The sequence below is a fragment of the Netta rufina genome, assembly GCF_964035555.1.
Source record: "Netta rufina genome assembly, chromosome: 10".
In the NCBI taxonomy this organism is placed as follows: Eukaryota; Metazoa; Chordata; class Aves; order Anseriformes; family Anatidae; genus Netta; species Netta rufina.
Window position 1 is genome coordinate 20,391,926 of NC_140133.1, and position 24,696 is coordinate 20,416,621.

Below are 24,696 nucleotides of genomic sequence, written 5' to 3' on the forward strand. Positions count from 1 at the left end.
TAATGTGTGTTACTCTAAGTTCATACTTTCCCGCTAGCAAACAGCATTGCATCCATTACCTCTCATTCTGTACCACTCATGCTCCTTAAAGTCCTTGAGCTAGCTGGTCCAGGCTTTGGGTGAGGAAAATAATCATTCCATTCAGCTTCTGTCAAGATTCAATCAAAAGCCCCAGTGTTATTCACAGAGAAAGACAATCACATTTAAAAATCTGTGGGCTCTATAAATTTCCCTCTCTTCAAATTAAAATTTACTGATGTCTTAAGTTGTGAAGAAAACTAGATGGATTTTGAAGTCATTTGTATTTTTCATATTTTTTTCTACTTATGCTGTCACTACAAGGAGGAAGTCTCTAACTCACCTGCCCCATCCTTTTTGCTAGAACTGACAGGTGTTTTACTATGAAGCTGATTTAAAAGAGGCCTCTTAATCAGGTGTCAGCTTTGGCCCATAAAGTCATATTAATGTTTTGGATCAGATATGAGGCTCTATCTAAGGCACATTAAGAAAGATTCATTAGAAACTCACTACCCCTGGAATTTACAGCCTTCCTGAAACTTAATAGCCTGGATAAATTTATCCTTATCTGGTTTGCTTATGTGAATTATAGCAGTTTTGCATTTAGAATCTTTTTAGAGTGCAGGTTTTATCATTATTCTCATCTCTTTTTTCTTATGAAAGAACACACTAATATGCTAGATATATATCTGCCTAGGCAGCAGCAAACCCCTTTGTGCCTATTGCATGACTCCAAGTGAGGAAAGAACAGCCCTGGTCCATCACTTTCTTGGAATTCTTATGGCTGTCTCTTCTACAGCACTCAGAACAAAGGACTCCTAATCTCTGATTAGCTCCAGAGAATCATGGCAACTGAAATAATCACAGGAACTGAAAATGCTGCATGCTTTGGAGATCTAAGACCAACAGAACTGGACATTTCTGGTCCTTAAACGATAAATACTCTTGAGTTTGTCTACTTGGAGCAGATTCAATCAGAAAAAAAAAAAAAAAATAAAGTCCAACATGGTCTATTTTTATTATTTATTTTACAAATGCAGCATAATGTCTTCCGAGACACTTTCAGTTTCACCAAGAAAAAGCTGTCCAATATTACTGGGCAGTTCTGGACAAGAAAAATGGTCCACTTCAATGGTTTGCAACGTTGGTCTACCAAGTTATTTATATGTATCCTACAGAGTGGGATACAGCCTGAGCTGCACTCTGGCTGTATTGCCTGGTATTTCCAGTGGAGCAAATGCATCATAAGAAACTAATTATGAAGCCAGTCAGTGTCATACAGCAGGAAAGAACAGTGAATACGATTTGGGTAAAATTAAGTTGATTAAGTGTAGGCTCCAGATGTGTATTCCATTCTCCATGTCTGGGAGAGACAGTGCATAAGCACTTTAATATTTATTGTGACTGACGGAAAATTCTTTGATTACATTTGATATAACTATCAGAGCCCAGTATAACTAACCACTGCCCATAACGCAGTGAGAGGAAAGCACTATGATATCCTTTGTTGATACATAATTATGAAAAAATAGGCTCCCTCCTCTTCTGCTGGCTGTGTTAATCCCCACATTGGCCAAAGACAATATCATATAATGAATAAAGGAATGTTGTTTCATTTTCATACTTTAGATTTGAATTCAGACTGGCATAATTATGGTCTTTATGGAGATCAAACTGATTGGATATCATAAAGAAATACATTTCATAATAAGAGTTTATATTTGCCTTCAGTCACCATGCTGAGGACACAGGCACAAGTTTTATGTATGGAAATGATACATTTAATCAAATATTCATATTCTAATTGATTTTTTAAAATATATGAATTATTTAATTCCTAACAAAAGCAAAGAGTACTAAGATTTATTTGTCATACATATCTCTGGATAAATCGTGGTGACTTGTTGTGAATCTGGAGAATGAGGGAGAAATATATGGCCTTTCTCTACACCAAATGCAAAAGGATGCATCAGGAAATTAGAAATGACCAGTCTGACCTTTCATATAAATAAGAGATGGACTCACAGTATACCATTGGCTGTAAAGTACACATCATTTCTCACAAACATGATGGTATTCTCTGTTGCAGATCAGGCAGCAAGAAAAGGATATTAAAGAAAAAAAACAAAATGATAGCATGACGCCCCTTTTACGAAAAGTAATGGACAATATTTTTTGTGATAGTGGCTGAAACATATCTACCATAGAGGAGCTGCTAGGATACATGTAAACAACTATGTCCTTATTCCACACTGTTCTGTATTAAGGACTCTGAAAGGGATACAAGAACTAAGACTTTCAAAACTCTGCAAGTGACAAATGACCCTAAATTCCATTTAGTACTCATAATGAGAATTTAATCCAGATTTATCATTTTTTTTTACACTTTTATCAACTAAAATAGGGATTTTCACATATACCAGGTAACTTGCCACAGTTAATCTCAGTCCCACATAGCTAGATCAATTTTAAAAATGGAACAAAGATCCCAAAGTCATTTCATTGTTTTATAAAAGCTTTTCACTGGTTGTTGTGGGAATGTAACAAGAACAGGCTAAGTAAATTAATTCAGAAGGGAAGAAAACTCATACAAGAGAAAAGACAAGTCAAAGGATCATTTGTAGAAACAGCAAAAAAGATCCCTCAAAATTTGTCAAGTGAATAAAAATAAAAGGGACCTTTAACTACATCCAGCCACCATCTCTGAGAGTAGCTCTGCTTCACACCTCATGGTTTGCTGAAGAAATTGTATTCTTCTTCCCACAGTAAGACTCCCATGAGAAGTATAAGAAATTCCGGTTTGCTTTATTTATATCATTTGATTGTGAAAGAGAGGAAAAATAATTTGGGGTCCGGAGTCAATTCTGGGAGATGTCTCATCTTTCTGATTAAACTGTTGGCGCTATAAGATATGAGCTATTTATTCTTCCTACAGTATCTCGCTCTATGACTAAAGTCCCCTGGCAGAACAAGAATATAAAGAATAAAACAATTATGAATTTAAACTTCAGATTGAGCTAAGGGGTGAAATGCATGCTTATCTTTAGGATTTCAACAAGCCCACCAAAAGCAAACAGTTAAGGCAATATCGTCTTGAATATAGTTGAGTTACAGCTTCTTTTATTGGGTTTCTTTTATATTTTCTGGGATTTTCACCTGTCTGCAGAAGTTATGGATAAGTCAGGAAATATTTGGAGCCTACTCAAAGTTTGCATATAGCCTGCAAAGTTCAGCAGAATGAAAAAGTTATGGAAATTGATACTTTTTATGTGATTTACTGTATTTTATGCTCTGTTATGTCACTTATAACATCACATATAATATTCAGCCAGGTTTAATATTGTACCTTCAAGCCACTAGCTCATCTCAGCTGTTTTACTAGCCTGACTTTATATCCTAAACTGAAAGGATGTATTTTCTTTTTCTAGTATGCCCACGTTATTTCCTCTATAACACAAGATATTCTTAAAATGAGATGTGTCTATCCAAACAGCTATTGTGGTATAAAACAAATCAATCTTTTTGGACTGCTACTTTGAATTTTACTCCAATTCCCTTGAAGGCTATTTCTCACTGGTATCGTTCATGAAATCACACAACTGGGCTGACTTTCTGAGTTTCTGAAGGATACACAGTGTAAGCTGGGTAATAGATATGTAGGAGTAGGCATCTCCATTAAGATACACACAAAACATTACAGTTATAAGGTGCCATCTTTAAAAAGGATTCTGGTCAAAAAAAGCCAAAATATATTAAAAATATATATATATATTTGATCATCTATATCTAAAGTTTTACCAGATGTTCTTTGCTTTAGATCCAGCAAAGTAGAAAAGTTTGACTACATTCATCAGTAGAAAACAATTTTACTAATAGAAAGATGGGTTCCGATTTTTTCAGGTTTAGCTGAAAATATTTCAGAAATGAAATGGATATAAAAATAAATAAATAAATAAATAAAATATTATATTTTTATGATTATATATTCTTATTCTTATTCTCACTTCAGATGAGTCAAATTATTCATATAGTTCCACGAAAAACATCAGAAAAACATCAAGTGTCAAAAAAGATGGGAGCAGACAATGGTGCTGACCTGGCTTTTTTTTCAAATTTAGAAGAAGTAGATTGAAGTGGTTGAAAAGTACAAAAGCACATGAATATGTATACAGCTGACAGCCAATACAAAGGATCTGAGTTTTGAAGTGCATTGTGTGCAGTCACTTATGGCCCTGAAGAAGGCACTCGGGTTGATGTGGTGCCAGTGGCTGGAGCTGATCTGGCTGGGGTGAAGCTGGGGGAACTGCCTGGGGGCACAAGCTGAGTTAATGCATCAGGATGGCTGATTCTCTTTAGGGATGCAGGAAGACACTCTGCTGGTGTCGGCTGAACAAGATCTATTTGCAGCAGCTGAGAAAATCCTCTAGGAGTTACAGAGCTATAGAGCAAGAAGGTTGCACTTGGCGATCCATGTCTGAAATGAAGACAGAAGGTGGGGTGAAATAGTGACCCGCAGGAAGTGTGTTGTACCTTCCTTCTCTCATTACTGATGAGCAGATAAAATAGGTGAATAAAACCAGACACAATTACTGCCACCATTTATGTTTCTTCTAGAACACAACTGTATAGCTACTAATTTTTAGGTTCAGCTCTCTTCTTCCCAGCTACCTGTGTCACTACTGCAAACTTGCTGGATCTCTTGAATTTGTGCATGATATGTGAGAAATTGAGTATGGTCCAGTTGCTAAGCTTTATTGAAAGCTTTGAGAGCATTTATTTGTTCTGTCACTACTATTCTGTGACAAATCATTTCATCTCCATGAAAGTTTTTCTGCAAGAACCTCTGAGACTGAGGAAAGAAATCGGTCTTGCCCCAGCCCACGTGTCTGTTGTGCCTTTGTGTTTTCAAGCTCTAATTAGACTCTGTGCATTGCCAGGGGGAAAATGCTCTAGTGAAAATACTTGATGAATTTTCAACCTTTATTTTATGCTACCACTCTTTAAATAGAGAGAGAAGAAAAAATGTAAACCTGAAACCAAGCCAGCTAAAGTATACAAAAACAATATTAAACCAAAGGAGAGGCCAAATGGCCTAAATAAAAGGCCAAAGAAGAAGGAAATGATCAATTTCCTTAGCTTTTGATGTGACCTTCTGGACCCACCACCAGAAAGAGAGGCCAACTGGCAAAGGAAAGGAAAGCCTAGGACCAGAAAGCTGCCACAATGTGCCTCCTGGTCTAGAAGCTATTTGCTTGTCAGCAGGAAGTGCTCACTATCCCTCATGCTATTTGCTCTCACAGGCCATAGGGCTGTTTTGCCAGACTTTTAAAAGACAAACAGTCTGTCTTTCAAAGGATGGCATGAGAATGACATAGCCACTTCACCAGGTGATCAGGGAGGTACAATCTCCAAACACACAAAGCCACACCGTTCTTTTCTGCTTCCAGTCACAATCTAAACCATACGTATGAGGTAGATGGGGGAGATTTAATAGATGTCCATATAATTTCCGTAGAAGACATGCAAAGAAGCTAGTCTTCACTGTCACTTGCTTAATAAATCACCAACACCTGGGATATGTGATTTTATTATCATTCGGGTTTGAAATATTTCCTACTTAACAGCAAAATGTCTGGAGGTGGACTCTGTGCTGAATATACAAGCAGACCTTAACATCTGACCAAAAGAAAAAGACACCAAAGGACACTTCTATGTATAAGGACACACTAAAGATGCCTAATATCTTAAATTATTGTTTTTCTTTTTCAGGGGAAGAAAGTCTACATGGTCCTATTTTTATTCAAGAGCCACATGATATCACTTATTCCATGGGCTCAGCGAATCCAGAAATCCTACTGAACTGTACAGCTAAAGGATATCCACTCCCTTATTACAGGTGAAGTCAACTTTTGAAAAGTCCCATCTGGCTTTAAATCTTTTAACAGTTTTATTTAGTCATAGAAGGTCAGGTGTACCTCAGTGTGTGGCAAGTGCTCATGGCAAGAGTGACAGTAGCTAGAAAGCATGGTTGCACTTCTAGGCTTTGGGACTGGGTTTGTTTCTTTTCCTCATTGATTCCCCACATCGAGAAACATTTAGCCAGCAGCCCAGGGAAAAAATTGTGGCTCCAGTTTTTTGAAGTTACTAAGATAGGAGTATAGTACTTACTAGGACCTCAACTTTGTTACTTCCAGGAGAGAGAGAGAATCTTTTGACAGCCTGCAGGCCAGATGTAATAGGTGATGTAATGAGAAGAAGATCCTGCAGCTGAGGTTGCATATAGTACTGGTCACTTGCACATAAAACTGAAATAAGTTCACATTCATTGTTTTTATTTCAAAAATAAAATCTCTCCCTATACATTAAACTACATAGGTATGGCATTACATCATTTGAAGCCTGCTTGTTAGAAATCTGAGAAGAGGAAGAAAATAGTGAAACGTTAAAAGCTACATGAGTATAGAAAATTTGAGGAATGAAGGAAAAATATTTTTGCTAGTCTATAGTTAAGAAAATTGACACAGTAGAAGAAAGCACATCACTGAAAATTGTCCCCATAGTATTTTAAAACCTACAAAATTACTTCTGAATCCACAGAACAGCTGTGACAAATGGAAAAATGGAGATGCTGTGCATCTGTATTTGCTAAAACTTTCTGTACATCTATAAATGCTAGGAAAGCAAAAGAGCAACATCCTTGCCCATTTCTAATTCTAAGATTTCATGTATATATTTATAGTGTTTATCTAAAGAAACAGCAAGGCACAACTCTGATAACTAGCTTACAACACTCTGCAGGCTCACTTAATAAAACCTCAGTACACAGGAATGTTTGCTTATTGAATAACTATGGAGTCATCTTTTAAAATGCAGCTTGTTGTGCCAAGGATCTGGAAACCTGAGTCTAATAAGAGGAAAAGCTGTATGTCTAGGGAAAAAAAAAATATATATATATAAAAAAAAAAAAATAATAAAAAAGTCTGGGAAAAGGAAAGTAAAAAACAAGAAGTAATTCATTCAAGATATGAAAAAAATATATATATATATATCCTACCAAATACTTAGACAGCATTTCTTCAGTAGCTTTTAATTGTTCACACAATTCCTCTGTACTGTACCACTGCTAATTATGAACTTGGCTTTTGTGCTTCATGTATTAATATTTTTCCAAATATTCTGCCAGTAGAGAAATGCTTTATCTTTTTTTCACAATGTAACGTCTATTTATATAAGTAGAAATCCTCACCCAGATCCCATCCCATTCATTCTTGCAGTTTTCAACATGAACATCCATGATTTCATGTCATCCATCTGTTTCATATCCAGTTATATAGGCAGCTTCCTCAATGACCTGTAAAAGTTATTAATTCACTTATTCCACCCATGAACTCCACACATCCAAAACGAGTAGTAACAGTAGATTTCATTAGGCATGTGAGCTATGAAATCTCCTCCCATCAGGCATCAAATAGTCCTATCTTCCCTTCCACTTTCTTATGCTTTCTTACTGTCCATTAACTAGATTCACTTTTTCTTTGCCCTATAAGGACATTTTGCAACACCTCAGTTACTCTAGTAAGACCAGATCAACATCTGGGGATGTATCCTGAACCCTCTAGGTCAATTAGAAGTTACCATACCATCGCTGCTGCTGTTACAAGTTGGGAGTTTTTCACCATTATTTGAAAGGAACAGGAAGCCTTCAGCATATTTCTTTGATTTCAGTAGTCAGTTTTATCAGATAAGAATCAAGCCCATATATTTAAAGTTCCAACAATTTTAGATAAATCAAGCGCAGTATGAAATTTTAATAATATCCTTTGCTGAGTGATGGAAAAGAACTGCAAGGATTATAGCAAGGCATTTCTTTGATTCATAACTACAGAACTGCTACAATAGGAATAAGGTTATACCCAAGCTAATTTGCTATTTAGCACCTTTTTGCATAAATAAATATGCTGATTAGAACCTTTAATTTAAAGAAAAATGCTTAGCATTTTCTGGATAATCTTATTATTTTTTTTTTTAATGTACTGTATTACATTCTTCTTAAAGACTCGTTAAAGATAGTAGTGACCTTTTGCAACTTGATTTCAAAATCTTGTGTGTCTGGCAAGCATAATACAAGAATTGTATAGGATTGAAACAGGCATAATGATGAAGTGACAAAAAATGAGAGACTCTGATTTCCTCTGCTGGAAGTAACAGAGAACATAGATCTGATTACAATGGAAACAAAAATAAAGATAGAGAAATGTCTCTAAAATCTGTGCATATGTTGGGAAATCTAGATAAATATCCTGTTAAATACCATCATAATAATCTACATTCTCATCTTCTCTACAGTCAATTTTTTTTTTTTTTGTAATATCAGGTACATTATTTCTACTCTTTCACTGTGCAATAGTGTTAGTAAATACAACTTTTCAAACTAGATTTATAAGTAATAAATTTTAGTTATTTTTTACATGCTATTCATGAGCATATCACTGTTCCACATTTTCTTTCCATTAAGTCATTCTAAATCATTCAGTTTAATAGTTAAATTAGCTAGCCTTCCTCCTCACTGGGGGGAAAAATAAATAAATAAATAAATAAATATGTCACGTGGAGCTTGTCAAGCAAGTGCTTTCTGCAGTATTTTGACATTTCTCATTCAGTCTCATTCAGTCCCAGGTGTTAGTTCTAATTCATTACATTTTTTTCTGAACTTAGGTTCAGTATTCTGTATAATCATGTAAGCTAACACTTTTATGCAAGTTTGAAATCAATGTTTTAGGTTTTATTCCCTCTCAAAATCTACAGAGAGAAGTCAGTTGCACAAATGAAGAAATCCAGGGACAGCATAAGTGCTATTCATTAGAGAGCAATCTTAATATTTCAGCATAACTTAGAAAGATGCAGTAAAATATGACAAAGAGATATAAATTTAATCCAAATCAAAGTACCATTCAACATAACTGTAACAATCAAATAAAAGTGAAGGGAGCAGAGGCACAAAATCTACATTAATTTCTAATGTAATAAAATATGTTTATAAAAATTGTATACAATTTTAGAGTAATTCCCCATAACTCCGAAAATACTTTTATCTTATTCATACCATTGAAAAAACAGTGACAATCCTTCTATACCAAGTACACCAAGAATGGTATACTTGTTCACTAAAATACTATCCCTTGACTCATTGCAGATTCTGCTTCAAAAATGAAGTAAAACTAAAAACCCCTCCAGCCTCTGTTGTCTTGTTCAGTCAATAGTTTTAAAACTTTCTATTTTCAGGCTTTTCAGGCTTCTATGCAAATAGTAAAAAAATAAAATAAAAAATCAACTGTGTCTCAGAAGACTTGGCAGGACATGTTCTTTTAGAATGTAAATAACTTAAAAAACATGGAACATGGAACATTTAATGAAATCTTAAAAAATAAATAAACGAATAAATAAGTATTTTATAGCAGCACCCTGAGAAGATAATTCATAGAAGATAATTCATAGAATCATGTGTGCATATAACCATGCTATACATGCCTTTTTAATTTATTTCTATATGATTTTATGCAAACTAAGATTGGGTACAGTCTATTTATTTTTACATTTATGACTTATTTTTTCATATTGGTTCTCTAAGATACACAATTGAAAAATACACATAAAATCCAGTTAGTAATGAGTTATGTGGAATTAGGAGTAAGTGTGGGAATAAATAAGAAGTGCCAAACACCTTTATGACTCGGGGTCATAGATGCTGCTAAGATGTTGTTTAGATGCTATTATAGTTTTGTGATAGGCAAAGAACAAAGTAGTTGGAGGAGAAGGAGATCACAACCTTACCCAAAACTCATTGAAGTACATTGAAAGTACAGTTGATTCTAAAAATCAGTTATGGTGGAAGTCTATAAGAAAACAGGGCAGTGTAAGTGAGACAGTCAGTCTGGAGATTGGTCCTACCTCACTTCATATGTGCCTTTCAAAGTCAAGACTCTTGAGATCCTCATAGTCCAGGGAACTTGGTCATTGCTTGCTTATTGTAGAAACTCTCTTTAGTTGGAAAACTGAAGGAAAACAGCAAGCAGAGTCTTTTAAGCCCATGTAGAGGGATTTTCCTTTATTAAGTTGTATTCTTGATGATCCTTTTTAATTTCCAAAAACCCCTGCTGTGCTTGCCTCTCCCTTATTTGTACCAGAAAGAATTCTACTTGAAATGGGCAGGTTGGAAATTATCATTCCATTGTTCTTAAGGAGAGAATGAGCTATGCCTCCCAAGTGTCAATCAGCCTTAGGTAAATATTTCTTCTTTTAAGTAGAGCTCCACTAAGCATTAAAATAATAATTTGAAGGATCTAAATTAACAATCTCCATAGAGATTACTCTATCAAAAGGGGATTTCCGCCTCAATAAAAATCTGATTTAGATATCAGTTTTTATTGATTTTCTCAAAACGACCATGCAGAATGATCAGAATAAATTTATGGGGTGGTTCAAAACAATCAAACATTGTTTATTTTATTTTGTTCGTTTTGCTTTGATGAAAGCAACCTTTCTTCCTTCTGGTGGCTTACATTTGCTGGGATATTGTGAGAAAGGAAAAACTCCTCTCCTCTGTATCATACAAAAAGTAGTTCAAAATTAGGGAAGGAATCAAGTAAGAACTTCCAGCTATGATGACTTTGGTACAGAATCATGACACAGCCATGCGTTCTTTGTCATACTTCCAGAATTTTACACGTAGAGTTGGAGAAAGTACTTTTCTTTCAGCAGGAAATTCTATTAGTCCTAAATGTATCTTTATCTAAAGGCAAGCAGAAAAGATTAATGAAATATTGCATTTGAATTTTTGCATGTTGTATCAGTGGAATCTTTTACTAAATTCCTTAATTTCTTCAACATGTCTAGTTTTCTTTATATATATATATACTAAAACTGATGCACCTTGATATTTCATTTCCAAAACAGTCACATCTTCTGAAATAAAAGGCTTCCTTTTTCTCAAGAGTTTCTATGGAACATTACTCTTTTCGAGATTCATTAATCATAAAAATGGGACTCACTTAATTGTAGCTACTTGGCCATTCCATAGCATTGTATAGTATTCTTACAGACATGATTACAAATTTCCTGGTTAATTATTCATTTCTCAGAAAACATAATCTTACATCAAAAAAAAAAAAAAAAAATTCCTACTGAAATGTCAGAGATCACAGATAACCAAATTTATCTCATTGAAACAAATTCATACTCTGAAGTTCAGTATTAGCCCTATGTTCACCTGTTATTTTGTAGTGAAGCACTGGATTGCAAGTTGGATGTCTTGTGCCGACACATTTTTCCCATAAAGCAGCATTCCAGGCTGAGGACTCTCTTCAGCTCTGATGCATTTACTTGAACACGGGTCAGTATGTAGGTGGTAGCACCTAGATCATGGCCTAGAAGAAATTCTACTCAGAGAGAACAAGGAAAGTTTAAACACCAGAGATATCTCTGGGCATAGAGCTTGATAATCAATATATGTGAAATTAAGCATATTGACATTTCTCATACAAGTCTCAAGAATATTTGTTATCTGCAAATATTTCTAATATTTCACCATTTTTATGAGTGTGATGTGCTGTTGCCTTCTTTGAACGTTTTTAGCTAGTTAACAAATTCTCCTTTTCTGCTTGGAGACAAAGATGGTTTGAATAGCAAATCATAATGATATAAGTATTAGAAAATCATATTTATTTTTACATAAGTGGAGCTGAAATGATTTGACTGCAGTGTTTGCTAGAAGTAAGTTCCCAATAAGTCCAGTATCAAATATTTAACATAATCCAGTGGCTTGGAAGAATGTTTTTATACCATTATATTCAAATATATAGGCAAAGTATAATGTAATAAATTGGCAGTGAAAATTTTAAGAAGAGAGGACAAGAGAAAACAGACCACCTATTGCTTGAGATATTTAAATCTCAATAGGATTGTGGAGTTCCCACGTATAAGCTTCCAAAGCTTTTAACTCAATGAGGAATTTATTAGGAATACTTTATGACTGGTGTTCTATAGAAAAAGATTTTAAAGCAAAAAGATAAACTATTCTGTTAATGTATAGAACATAGTTTGGGGTCTTGTTTGTTTGTTTGTTTGTTTTGCTTTTAATGTTTAGACATTTTAATGTGATTTGAGAAGTGTTACATTTATTGGGAACTATTGAATTCATCATCAGAATCAACGGTTGAATGAAGAATTTCAAGTAAATATGTAGGCAATCCAAGCTTTAACATGTTAAAATTTTCTCTATAGAGCTCTTCAAAGATTTCTATGTTTTAGACAGCATACTGCAGAACACACAGTCATTAAATCATTGTCTATCACATGAATTCATTAATTCTATTCTTTTAGCGATGTAAACATATTAATTAGGAAAAAGCCCACACCAGGAGATGAACCCCTGATCTATATGCACAGTTTAATAATCATTGCACCGTGGTGATTAGAATGATTACGGGGATACTGTGAAGAATTCATTTGCAGCAACTAAGCCAACAACTTTACATTTGTTTTGAAAAACAATTATAGAGCTTAATTGGGAGCCTTGTAATGATGACAGTAGTTATTTCAGTGATTGATTCTGAAATTAAAGAGAAATGGCAAATTAAATACCAGAATATCCTATATTAGAAAATTGAAAGGTCTAGAGAGTATGCACTGTATGTAAGTTCTGAAATATAGCAAAATGCTGGCACTGACACAGAACAGCGCTTCATAGGAAAGGCTCATTGAGGGGCGCTGGCTATGATTTTTCTTACCTTGGGGAGAAAAAAAAAAAAAAAAAAAAAAAAGGAAACTATGACAAAGGAATAGAACTGAGGTGCACAAAGGTCAAAAATCAGCTGCAATGGGTAGGAAGGGAGAATTAGTGATGGTCTACTGCTGCTTCTAAATTTCTTAATGTTAATGCATTCATGAAAAAGGAGGCAGAGATTAGCTAAACCAGATAAATTATTTAATCTTACTAGAATTTGTTCACAGAATTCAATTGATTTCATATTTTAATCAGTCATTTTTCATCCTTGAAAACAAGCATCCCTTAAAAGGTCAGGATCTTTGTTTCCTCTGTACAAATTTGTCAAGATTTCCCTTGGAACACGGAGTTGCATTTCACAGCACTATTTGAAAATCTCCTTCTGACCATGTAAGAGAAATGTCTCAGGGTGTCAGAAGTAAAAAGCATTGTGCTGTATATCCAGGTCCAATCTTCCAGGACTGTAGTTATGGTGCAAGTTTGCCTCAAGTTTTTATCTGTTCAAAGTAGTCTGCTACACTTCCAACCCTGTCAGTAAGTTCATAGTTCATCTCTACATATAAGAAGAAATACTTTTTTTTTTTTTTTTTTTTTTTTTTTATATATATATAATACTATGATCCTTCAGTTAGCTAACATGGAGACAATTCTCCTCTTTAGAGGACTCGTCAGCATCATGCTCATTTAGGTCAACAGAAGAAATTATACAGGCTAAAGAGATGGTGATGGTATGAAATCAGGAGAAGAAAAAAAAAATCTTGGTTATGTAGTTTTACGATTTCTAGCAGTGTAATTTGTGGCATAAACATGCCCAAAGCTTGTAGATGTCAGTGTCTGAAGACCTTCGTTTTTTCTTTGGGCCTCGTGTGGGCAATGAAAATTCCACCCTTATGTGACTAAAGGTAAAGCCACAAAATTTTCCTAATCAAAACAGATAATAATTATTTTCTTTGAAATAGAAACTTTATTTTGACATTTGTAAATAGCTGTGTAATGCTGCAGATACAATCTGTTTTCTACCTAACAGACTAACAGAGACAAATCATGCTTTAAAAAGGCAGCATTTTCATCATTAAACTATCAGGCTTAAAATTGCTGTACAAAAACTTCTTTCCCTGCTTTCTTCTGTCCTTTGAAGTATAATCCTTCTTGGTTTATATTGCCACATCATTTCTGTAACTAAATTTCTGACATCATTTGTAAGGACTGTAAAACACATTTGGAACACATTTGGATACCATCTATATTATAAAAAATAAGGTAGCTTCAGTCAAGAAATATGCTGTAATCCCAGTTGGATGGATAACTTAGTTTGTATGAATAAGTTATAATTACTTTTTCTAGACATTTGGTGAACACTGGTGACTAGCATAAAAGCAGTAAAGATTTTTCAAAGAACAGAATTATTGATATCATCAAAATTGATATAAGAAGCAATCTTGTGTGAAAAATGATATAATTTTGTGATATTTAACTACATTTTTATCGTTACAGGTATGTTACAGCACGCTACTTAAGATAAATATGAATAGGATCTGTAAATTATAAGCATAATTTGATTTTTTTCCCCTCAAAGGTGGAAGCAAAATGGCACAGATATTGATCTTACCATGAGTTATCACTACAGGTTGGTTGGAGGCAGCTTGGCAATCAATAACCCACATAAAAAACAGGATATGGGAACATACCAGTGTTTGGCCACAAATTCATTTGGAACAATTCTGAGCAGGAAGGCAAAGCTTCAATTTGCATGTAAGTTGGGAAGATCATATTTATTAGTACATTATTTTCTGATTAATTCTGCAAATGAATGGTAATATACTGAATAATTAAAGCACCATTAAAGATTCTGTTCAAAAGGTTTGGCTAACTTCAGCAGTGCTTTTTTTTTTTTTTTTCTTAAAAAAAAATAAAAAAAATCTAGTAAATATTAATAAAATAACCAGACATCTGAAAATTGCTAGCCCTCAGGAACAGGAATAACTTTCTGAAAATTGAAAGGTAAAGGAAGATGAATGTAATTATTCTCACTTAATAAAGGTGTTTCTTTTTAAGACAGTGTTTTCTTTGCTACATAGCAGGTAGTTACAATTGTGGGAAGGAACATGTCAAAAAATTAGTCTTTCCATTTTCTATAACATAATAATATCCAGCAGAGTCATAAAAGTTTTGTACCTCCAATTGCCACATTGACATTTTGTTACATTAACAGAGCAAAAAACAGTCTCTTTCCTTACAGAGTGTAAAATGATGCTTCTATGGCTCTAAAGTGTTTCGTATTTCAGCTCAATTGGATAAAGCCCGTTTGTTGTCTTGAGCCAGTTTAAATCTTGTTTTAGGTTTGCTCTCCATTTCACTTATTCACAGCTTCACAACCTTCTTCACAATATTTGTATGTGGTGACTGAGTTGTGTGGATGTCCCAAGGAAACAAACAAACAACAATAAATAAAAAAGAAAGGAGAGAAAGAAGCGAGAAGAGAAGAGAAGAGAAGAGAAGAGAAGAGAAGAGAAGAGAAGAGAAGAGAAGAGAAGAGAAGAGAAGAGAAGAGAAGAGAAGAGAAGAGAAGAGAAGAGAAGAGAAGAGAAGAGAAGAGAAGAGAAGAGAAGAGAAGAGAAGACCTACCACCTAAAAAAAAAAAAAAAAAAAAAAAAAAGTGTTATTTCCATTCCATTTTCTTTGATATAAAAGTCTGAGCTGTCTGTTGCTGGTAGAAAGCAATTGTTTTCAACCTCATTAATAAAACATATGTCTAAAGCCAACCTTGTGTCGCTATTTCAGACACCAGCAAATGTATTAATTATTAATCTTGTTCCATTTCTCATAGCAAATCTCATGTCACAGGGGTTATACAAAGGAGACATTAGAGGTCACAATGGTTCACAGACTCTCTTTTAGTGGAGCAGATCAAATGGTATATCACTAGTATCTCATTTAATAATGTTTTATTCTGAATTTCTCAAAGAGTGTTTGATTCCCAGGAGCGGGTCAAATGGAAACTAAAATTTTGATTAATTATTTTTTCACTTTTTCTGAAATATTTCTGCAAGCCACTTTTTCTATATGGGATTTTTTTTTTCAGGACTTGGAGATAAAAAAATATTCAGTGAAAGAACAAATGCCATTTTAGAAAGAAGCAAGAATAGATGGACTCATAATTATCTGTGGAATCTGTAATCCACAAGGAAGCAAAATAGGTCAAGATGGGATTCGGGAAAAGACTTAATAGAAAAGGAACACCTTCAAATGAAGACTCAAAGGAGGTATAAGAAAAGTAAAAGCAAAAATTTTTAAAGGATTATCTGTGAAAGACAGAAGATGAAAAAGCTCCAGTGATTGTTCAGCATGTCAGATTACTCTATAATTTCATCTTTTTCTGAACAAGTCTAACCCTGACTCAAGATCCTGGAAGCACTTTGGTTTACCACTCATATCTCTCCCAGCCAAGAGAGAACCACCAAGGTGCACCAGCTCTTAGGGTCATAAACAGCTCTTCTAGCCAGCGGTCCTTTGAGTAATACCTAATTTCCCTTCCTTCCCATGGTTCACGCGTGTTTACTTCTGCCTATAAGTGGTTCATAAATGGAAAATTATGGAAAATTGTCTTCTTTTAACTCTGTAAGGATAAAGGTTTGGAGAAAGCTGAAAGAGTAAAAGAAGGGAAAGAAAGGTTACATGGGAAAGCCTCAGTGGTGTGGACATTCCTCTGTCAGGATGCTGGTTCGTGTTTGCCTGTACAGCCACAAATGCATACCTGATAGCCTTTTTTTTTTTTTTTTCCAAAGAGAAACTAATCAAGCTTTTTAAATTATTTTTATTTATTTATTTATTATTTTTGTACAGTTGGACCAGCAGATTTACAGCCTTTAAAAAGCTTTGTGAGACTGAGGTTATTAAGGCTCTAAACACGGGGGTGCATCTTTCCATGGAGAGCAAGGAGGTTCTCCAAGGCCTTCTGGCAACAGCCAGATCCCTGTGGACAGGGATCTCCACTAAGACATGCAAATCTGAAAGAAATCACGTATGATTTCTGGTCATCCTGAGGCAAAGCATATTCCAATGTCATTCAGTTGATGACTCTTAGCAACTACAGAAACTGTTTGCCAGAAAATGGACTTTGTCAATGGCATTAAGTATTTTCAGATGTTAAAGCTAGGTCTTCAATACTCTGTGCTGGTAAAGTATTCCCTCTGAAACACTTAACTCCCTAATAGCTCAATGTCTCATGCCAATATAGAACAATCAAAACAGGCTAAATATCAAACAGTTCCTTTACTTAAGCTTCACATCCCCACAAAGACACTTCGCAAAGTTACTGCAGGGAACACTTCACAATAACGTCAAGTCTCATTTGTCCACAACAGCAGAAAAACCTATAGCTATCATCTTGCTTTAATCCTTTAGCTCTTAACAGCAACCATATAGTGGTAAATATATTCCATTTTACAAAAAGTGTATTATTTTTTCCATTGCCAGTGACATGAGTTTACATCCTTTCCTATATAAAAGAGACAGGACAGACAAATTGAAACTTGTCATTTGCATTTGCAAACAAAAATCCAAAGGAAAATGCTTCAGCTCAATGGTATTACTGTGAAACTATGAGTCTTAACTTGTCTTACCGAAAAAAAAAAAAAAAAAAAAAAAAAAAAAAAAAAAAAAAAAAAAAAACCACAGTGCATGGGAAATTCTATAATGACCTGATAAGGACAATGGAACAAATTACCCTGAAACAGTTATTTCACAGTTAACATTTTATTGTTTCTTATTTTCATGTTGCCACCTAATTTACTACTTTAACCCCATACTTCAAGCTATATCTTAAAATCCAGGCAGGCAGGCATGTTGAGGTTATGACACTTCCATTCAATACCTAACAAAATGGGACTCTTCCTTGAATAGGCTTGGCATGTTATTGCAGTCACTGTGATAAATAATTGAATCAAGCCTATTATCTGAGTAACAGGGTGCATGTGTATTTGTCTTCTTACTACAGGGTAACTTTGAGTTGGAATTTGAATTAATTATACCTATGAAAACCTACCGTACATCTCAATATGTGAAAAATACTTTTTCCTTTGTTCAAGATAGTGAGTTCTCCGAGTAGCAAAATAAATGCTGTATGAGATTAGAAATATGTCTTCAGATTCTGCTGGAGTTTCATGCTTATCCTCTATTAAAAACAGAGCTGTCAAATGAAAGCTGCAGGAGGAATATTGTACAGAAGGATGTGGCATAGATTATTAAAGCTACAGGCTGAAAATGAGAGACAGCATCAGTGAGAGAGAGAGCAGAGCAAGAGCACATAAAATGCATTAGCAGGAAACATAGGATGGCAGCCCTATGTTATTCGTACTTCCCGGTGAAGGTTTGTTTTGTCATAAATAAAGTTGAAAGCTCCCTATAAATTCTGTGCGTCTCTGGCTACTCAGCAAGCAGTACATTTTGAAAAGCTAACACATGTTCTGCAAGAACTTGAGCTGCTGATCTGGATCTTCAGCCTGGGTAAAAAGCAGTGGTGTCAGATCCCAGCTGGTGAAGCCAGAGCCTGTCACAGAAGTGGGGTCCTCCCCCAGGCATGACCACTGAGCTTTGCTCCCAAGTCACAGCCCAGCACCCACACAATGCTTCCCCCATCTCTACGTTTGTTATCAACAGCACTAACCCATGGTAGTCCTTCAACTCTACATAGAAGTAAGGTCAAAACCAACTCCCCACGTCACCAGACACGAACACAGTGGCTCTGGGCCACAGGCAGAGACAGCAGGATCACAGCTGCATTCAAAACTCATGGAAGAAAAATAAATAAATCAGGTTTAAAGCAGCATTTGGATACATAAAACTGGGATTTCTCCTATTCCATGACACCAAGATGTATATACATGCATTTTGATGAGGTTTTCTGTATAAATCTATTTTTATTAATGCAGATCATCTAAATTGCATTTCATGCCTTAAAAAAAGACAAACAAAAAAAAGCTGTTATAGAAAACTGCTTAAATACTGCTTCAGACAGAACACTATCCCGGGCACACAAGGGATTTGTTTTAATTATTTAATCAGTTTTAAGTAAAAGTAACTGTATGTAAACAATGGGTCTTGAGGGAAATCCCCATAACTAGCTGCAGTAAAACAGACTGTCCAGGCTGGTTACTAACTCTTGTAGTTCTCATACATGTCTATAGTAGAGACATTAACTAGAGACATTAACAAATACATAGCAGCAATAAGAAGTGCAATTAAACAAACTGGAAAAAAAAAAAATAAAGTACTCCACCATGAAAAAGAATAGTATGTGAACCTAATCCATAACTATTCCAGGCGCAACCCCAGACAATTGAGTATTTATTGAAAACATTTTGGTGGCTGGGGATCTTAAATGAGATTCTTAGCCCAACTGTTCTACCTTTATTGGTCGTCAGCTGTCGTGGTTGCAGCTTCTCAGATCTTGGGTCCCCTTAATGGATTCTGAGAAACAATGATAACAAATTAAATTCATTAATAGAATTAGTTAATTTGTTCTGAACCACACAGGACATGAGACCACTTTTATTTAAAAGTTTTCCACAGTGTTACAGGCTAACCACAAGGAAGGATTTTTCCTTGGCATTTTTGGGCTGCAACCATATTCTCATAGTCTCCATTGGGGAGGGATTTCTGCTTGGTGTTTTTTCACAGTGGCATTTTTTAAACATGTACATCCTCTCTCCTCTTGGCAAGTGACAAGGTGCTCAGAACAGTGTGCATAAGACTGATGGTGCTGGAGCACTTGGAAGAAATCTGAAGTTCCCAAGTTCTCTCAAGTGCTTTTTGTCAGATAGACAAAAGACATGGTTTTGCTGAAATAACAACTTGAAGAGGCAATAATTCCTCCTGGACAGAGTTATTCCATTCTGAAAAGAAAAATAATAATCCATCATTAGCATTTAACCATTTTAGAAGAAAGATTAAAAGCAATCAAGTCCATTCAGTCTTTACTAGATCATGACAGTCAGGGGCATTTGCAAAGCCCTTTTAGAGTGACTGTCTGCGAGATGCTCAGCTACCATGAAAGCCCACTTTTCATCTGATTACTTCATCATGTTATTTACCTTTGACTGCACACAAATTACACAAACATCACAAAGCAATACAGCATGCCTCAAAATGTCATAACCCTTTTTACTTGTAGCATATGCTTTGAAACAGAAAATGGAAGAATCAATACACTTAAATCAGATCAGATAGTCTGAATTTGCAAAGTCTGGGCAAGCATGAATTTTAGTCTAAATGGCACATACTCTTCTGCATTGGTTGTATTGTGGCACTGCGTGTGTCCAGAAATCCCCCTGTAACAATTGTATTTGATTAAAAGGTGTGCAAGATGTTGTAACTACCACCTTGAGTAAAGTTCTCTCGGTCTTTAAACTGATTGTTAATTCATCACTGCATGCAGGCCAGCATACCGAGCAGGCTGGCTAGCAGCTTGTATTGAAAGAGTGAACACTGCAACTTCTGTCTTTTCCAAAAGGGAAGCTTCTCAATTTAGTACTGACAAATGATGCAGGGATGGCAAACTGCTAACTGAAGAGCAAGTTTTCCCTGACGGAGTGTGTTCCCTTATCCTCTATAGGGACACCTCACTTAAAGTCACAGACCTGCTTTAATTTAATAGCCTACAATTACAATGTAATAGTTTAAGCCTACCTTCTTTCCTGAGAGGGTTTCCTTACACATAATGCAGAAGCACATCACAACTTGCAGATAGATGTGTGGAGCATCAGGCAGAGAAGAGCGCAGGCCCTGTGCAGCCCTCCTGATGATCTTGGCAACACCTTGCAGCCTGTGTCTTTCTGTGAGCCAGTGAGAACAAAATGCAACTTGCCTGGAGGATGGAAATGCTATTGTCACCTCTTCTTGTGTCACTAAATAGGCTTAGAGATCAAAATTACCTTCTGAGCTCTTTACCACAGTTAAACAATCCAACATAGCTGCAGCAACAGCACCTACCTCTCTCTGCATATGGGCAGGTTGAGTGCAAGTTTCTGAATAAAATGAATTATAGCAAATATATCAATAATTCAGTTTACTACTTGGAAATAAAGCCCATATTTTGTCAGAGCTCAGCCTGGAGTAAAAAGATACTGAACTTTCATTTATCGGCTCTGATTGCTATGGACACATTCTGCTAGTGCTCCAGCACTTTCCAGCAGCTCCCCATGGTCTACATCAAGAGCCTTAATGGATGCTCTCCCTGGAGCAGACCTGGAAGCCTCAGGCTTTTTATTTTTTTATTTTCTTCCCTCCATCCGCATCCCACCACACACCTTCACAATTCTTCTGCACAAAATTAGGAAAAAAACATTATGAGATCCTGCTTTGCTGTAAAGTGTCAGCCACCTTGAATTTAGGCATTGTGTTTCCTTCAAGGCTTCTTGAAGTAAAATATTTACAGAGAATCTACTCTAAGTGGTGCAGCTTACTTGCACAGAGACCACAATGATGCAAGAGCTCACTATGTTCAACTCATCTGTTTGTCTGCCTGTTGAAATTTCTACTATTTACTTCTTCACAGAAGTCTGTGCACACACAAACTCTCACAGGCTCAAAGAAAAGTGGGAGCCATCAACCAGCATCCAGCAGTGATGAAGCAGGAACCTTGGACAGGTTCCGCCGCTTGCTGACAGTACGAGGCACCATGACAATAGCATTTCTATTTTAAAGCTACTACAAGAATAGGATTATGCAAACATCCAGATGTTCCTGAAGACAGAAAGAACAGCTTGAAATCTTAAACCCAGACGATATGGCTATGTCTACATAACAGGCATGACAGGGGGTTAGAATTAGGTGATCTTTAAGTTCCCTTCCAACACAAACTATTCCATGATTCTATAAAGGGGTTTTATTTTCTCCATTATTCCCTAAAAGTTTGAGTCCTCTCCATTCTCAGATCTTATCTAATGAGAATCGACATCAAATGCAGTCACAGCCTTCTCTTTCTGGTTAAGCATATGAACTAGACCTGATGGCTGCAACATTATGCTTTTATTTAATGTCACACCAGACCAAGCAGCACCAGAGACCCAAGCTCTTTTTCTTTTTTCTCTCTCCGAGAATTTAACCACCATAAAATGGTTCAAGCCAGTTCAAGGCTATGCTGTATCTGCACACTTTGTTAAAGCTCTTTCATTCCATCAGGTTGAGTTGCACTAGTGTCGAATTTTTAGTTGCTTAAGCTGTTATGCTTAGACTATACCAGGCTTTCACTCTTTTCAGGCAAGAATTCTTCATCTATAAAATGGAGACATACATTACAGAGATGTTGTCAGGGGCATCGCAGGTAGTAAGATAGTCAGATAAAGTAGTAATAGGGAATGCATAAGTATTTGAAGATTATCTTTTAGTTATATTACTATTCCGTAGTTCCTATAAAAGTGTTTATCCTAAATCAACACTCTGCAAGTTGTATTGGAAAAGCAATATATGTGATTGAGATATGGTAGGTAACAAAGCATCTACAGGTCTCAAAGCCGCTAGATTCTGATTCATAAACTTAATATTTTTGAAGGATAAAACTAGGTGTAGTTTCAGTCTAGGTGATTTTCTTTTTATCTGCCGTACTTTCACGAAAGACAATATGACTTAAATTTCAATAAGTTATTGAATGAAACGTCCTTAACATGCACATCAGCTTCCTTATTCTTTGGTCTGACAAAAATAAACAAATAAATAAAAATTAGAGATGGAAACTTGTGAGGGAAAAAAAGAAAATGAGTTAAATTATTTGGAATAAATGACTCACTCCTTTGAATGAAAAGTAATTAAATTAATTTATTAGTCATTTTTGCAGTGAAGGTTGATCCTGTTTAGCTCAAAAGCTTTAAGGCATAAGGCAAACTTCTCTACTCTGTAGCTTGTGCTCAAGGAGAAGGAACAGTCTGTGTCACCGGTACTTTACATGGTGTGAAGGAATAAGGCCACAGACACCTTGCTCAATAGACAAACTACATCTGGTACTGAGAAAGCACTGAGCTGTAAATCTTCATTTCTAAATGCTACTGGGAAATAATAATAATAATAATAATGTATACCACACCTGAAAACCCACTTAGAAGGTTCACATTCTCACATTCAAATATCCTTTACATCAACCACTCAGGTAAATCTTGAAATTCCTGTTCAGAGGAGGTCTTTGCAGCAGGAATGAGCAAGATAAAGCAGTGCTGTTTGGGGACAGCAAAATAAATCTGGGACCCAAAGTAATCCTGCAAGAAGTAATTCTGTGCTGGATCAAGGTCTCTGAGGGGCTGGGCAGGAATTTGGGAAGGGCTGAAGTATGAATGGGCATGCTTGTCACACTCTTTCAGCAGTGCATAAAGCCCTCTTCCTTGCCATTTTTTTCTTATTGTATGTATTATGAACATAGATTTTTATCTTGCTATTAGAAATGTTACAAAATATATGAAAATCCCGAAGCAGGACTGTGGGGTGCTAGGGTGGAAGCACCCAGCAGGACCCTAGGACTCCCCGCAGGCTTGGAGCTTGGTGCTGGCCCAAGGGAAGGGGCAAGGTAACGAGTTGAAACCAGGTCTGTGTGGGAGCAGGGGCAAGCACAAATAAAAGAAGCCAATTTTGGATAAGAATTAGCACCTCTGCCAAGAGGTGGTTTGACCAAGGCCATCTCCAGGGTAAATCAGTCAAATCCGTGCAGCTCTGGTAGGGATAAATCTGGCCTGTGAGATTTAGACAGGAGAGAGAAATCTGCTTTTAAGAACACTCCAATCTGGAGAAAACTCATGCAGACGGTGAAGTGACTCTGTGATGACAGGTGACAAATGAACTCTGCCGTGACAAGTGAGTAAACTGTTCAGGAATAAAATATTAAAAATGTATTTCTTTTGTCCCCCTCCCTTTGAGAGGGTCAGATCCTCAGATCTGCCTCTGGTCTGCAGATGGAGTTTAGGCTAAGAACCCTAAGGCTGTATTAACACTTAATGCTTGGTGCAATTCCTGCGTTCAGTTCAAAACAAATCTTTAATATTTTATGCTGCTAACTCTCTAAGAGGGGAAGAATAACAAAAACAGATGTAGACCAGCAATACAACTTCATAGCATATGTTTCTTTGCACTGGTTTCTTGGTACACGAACAAAAACCAAGTCAGGATTCCACCTCCCCTCTCTTTAATTTAATTGTGACCTTCCATTTTTTCCTCTAGAGAAGCTTGATATTACTTTGTAAAGGGCATTTTCACTCTTTAATTGAAAAAGACAATCAGGCCGTGGCAGAAATTATTGTTCCCCACCTTGAAAATTAGTGCCTGGATTGGCTATTCATACCATTTAAGCTGAACTGAAGACCTGGGGACAGCGTGCATCCTAATGTGTAAATTACAGGTCAGCTCCCCTTAGAAGCTCCGAAGCAATTTAACTAAATAAAGTAGCCCTGATGAAGGTCTTTAGTTGATTATGCAGCTTTGGAAAAGGACAAGACATGGATTTTGTGCATTTCGTTTGGGGTTTTGCAGGCTCTGTCAGGGAATCCAGGCTCTCCTGACCTCCTTTGGGGGAAAGGAGAGGACAACTTTCTCTTTTAACCAGGATAGGATGCAGTGTTCACTACAGGTACTCCACTAGGACAAAACGAGAAGCACAGCTGATTTTTAACCTTTCCTGGTCAAAGGAGACATTCAAGTGTCCACAAGGCTCACACAACTGAAATACCTTCAAGTCCTACAGCCCCTGAGATGCTACTAGCAAAGCAGAGGCTGATGCACATGTCAAACAGGGAAGGGGCACAAGAACTTGTTAGGTGTTTAGTGGAAAATGAAAGTATTTAAAAACCAGGAAATGGGAAATGCTAAGCAGCTTTCAGACACCTTAATTAGAGATAACACCGCTCTTAATCTTAGAATTG

General features: G+C 36.0%; 1 protein-coding gene across 1 annotated transcript in view; it reads left to right on the forward strand.

Moving 5' to 3' along the window:
* CNTN6 (contactin 6) overlaps positions 1–24,696 on the forward strand; it is a gene marked incomplete at both ends in the record, with an annotated part of 111,939 nt that overhangs the window by 19,852 nt on the left and 67,391 nt on the right. Inside the window, 2 exons of the mRNA XM_084292448.1 lie at positions 5,788–5,914; positions 14,376–14,551. Coding sequence (XP_084148574.1) covers positions 5,788–5,914; positions 14,376–14,551 — 303 coding nt within the window. The remainder of the gene's footprint in view (positions 1–5,787; positions 5,915–14,375; positions 14,552–24,696) is intronic.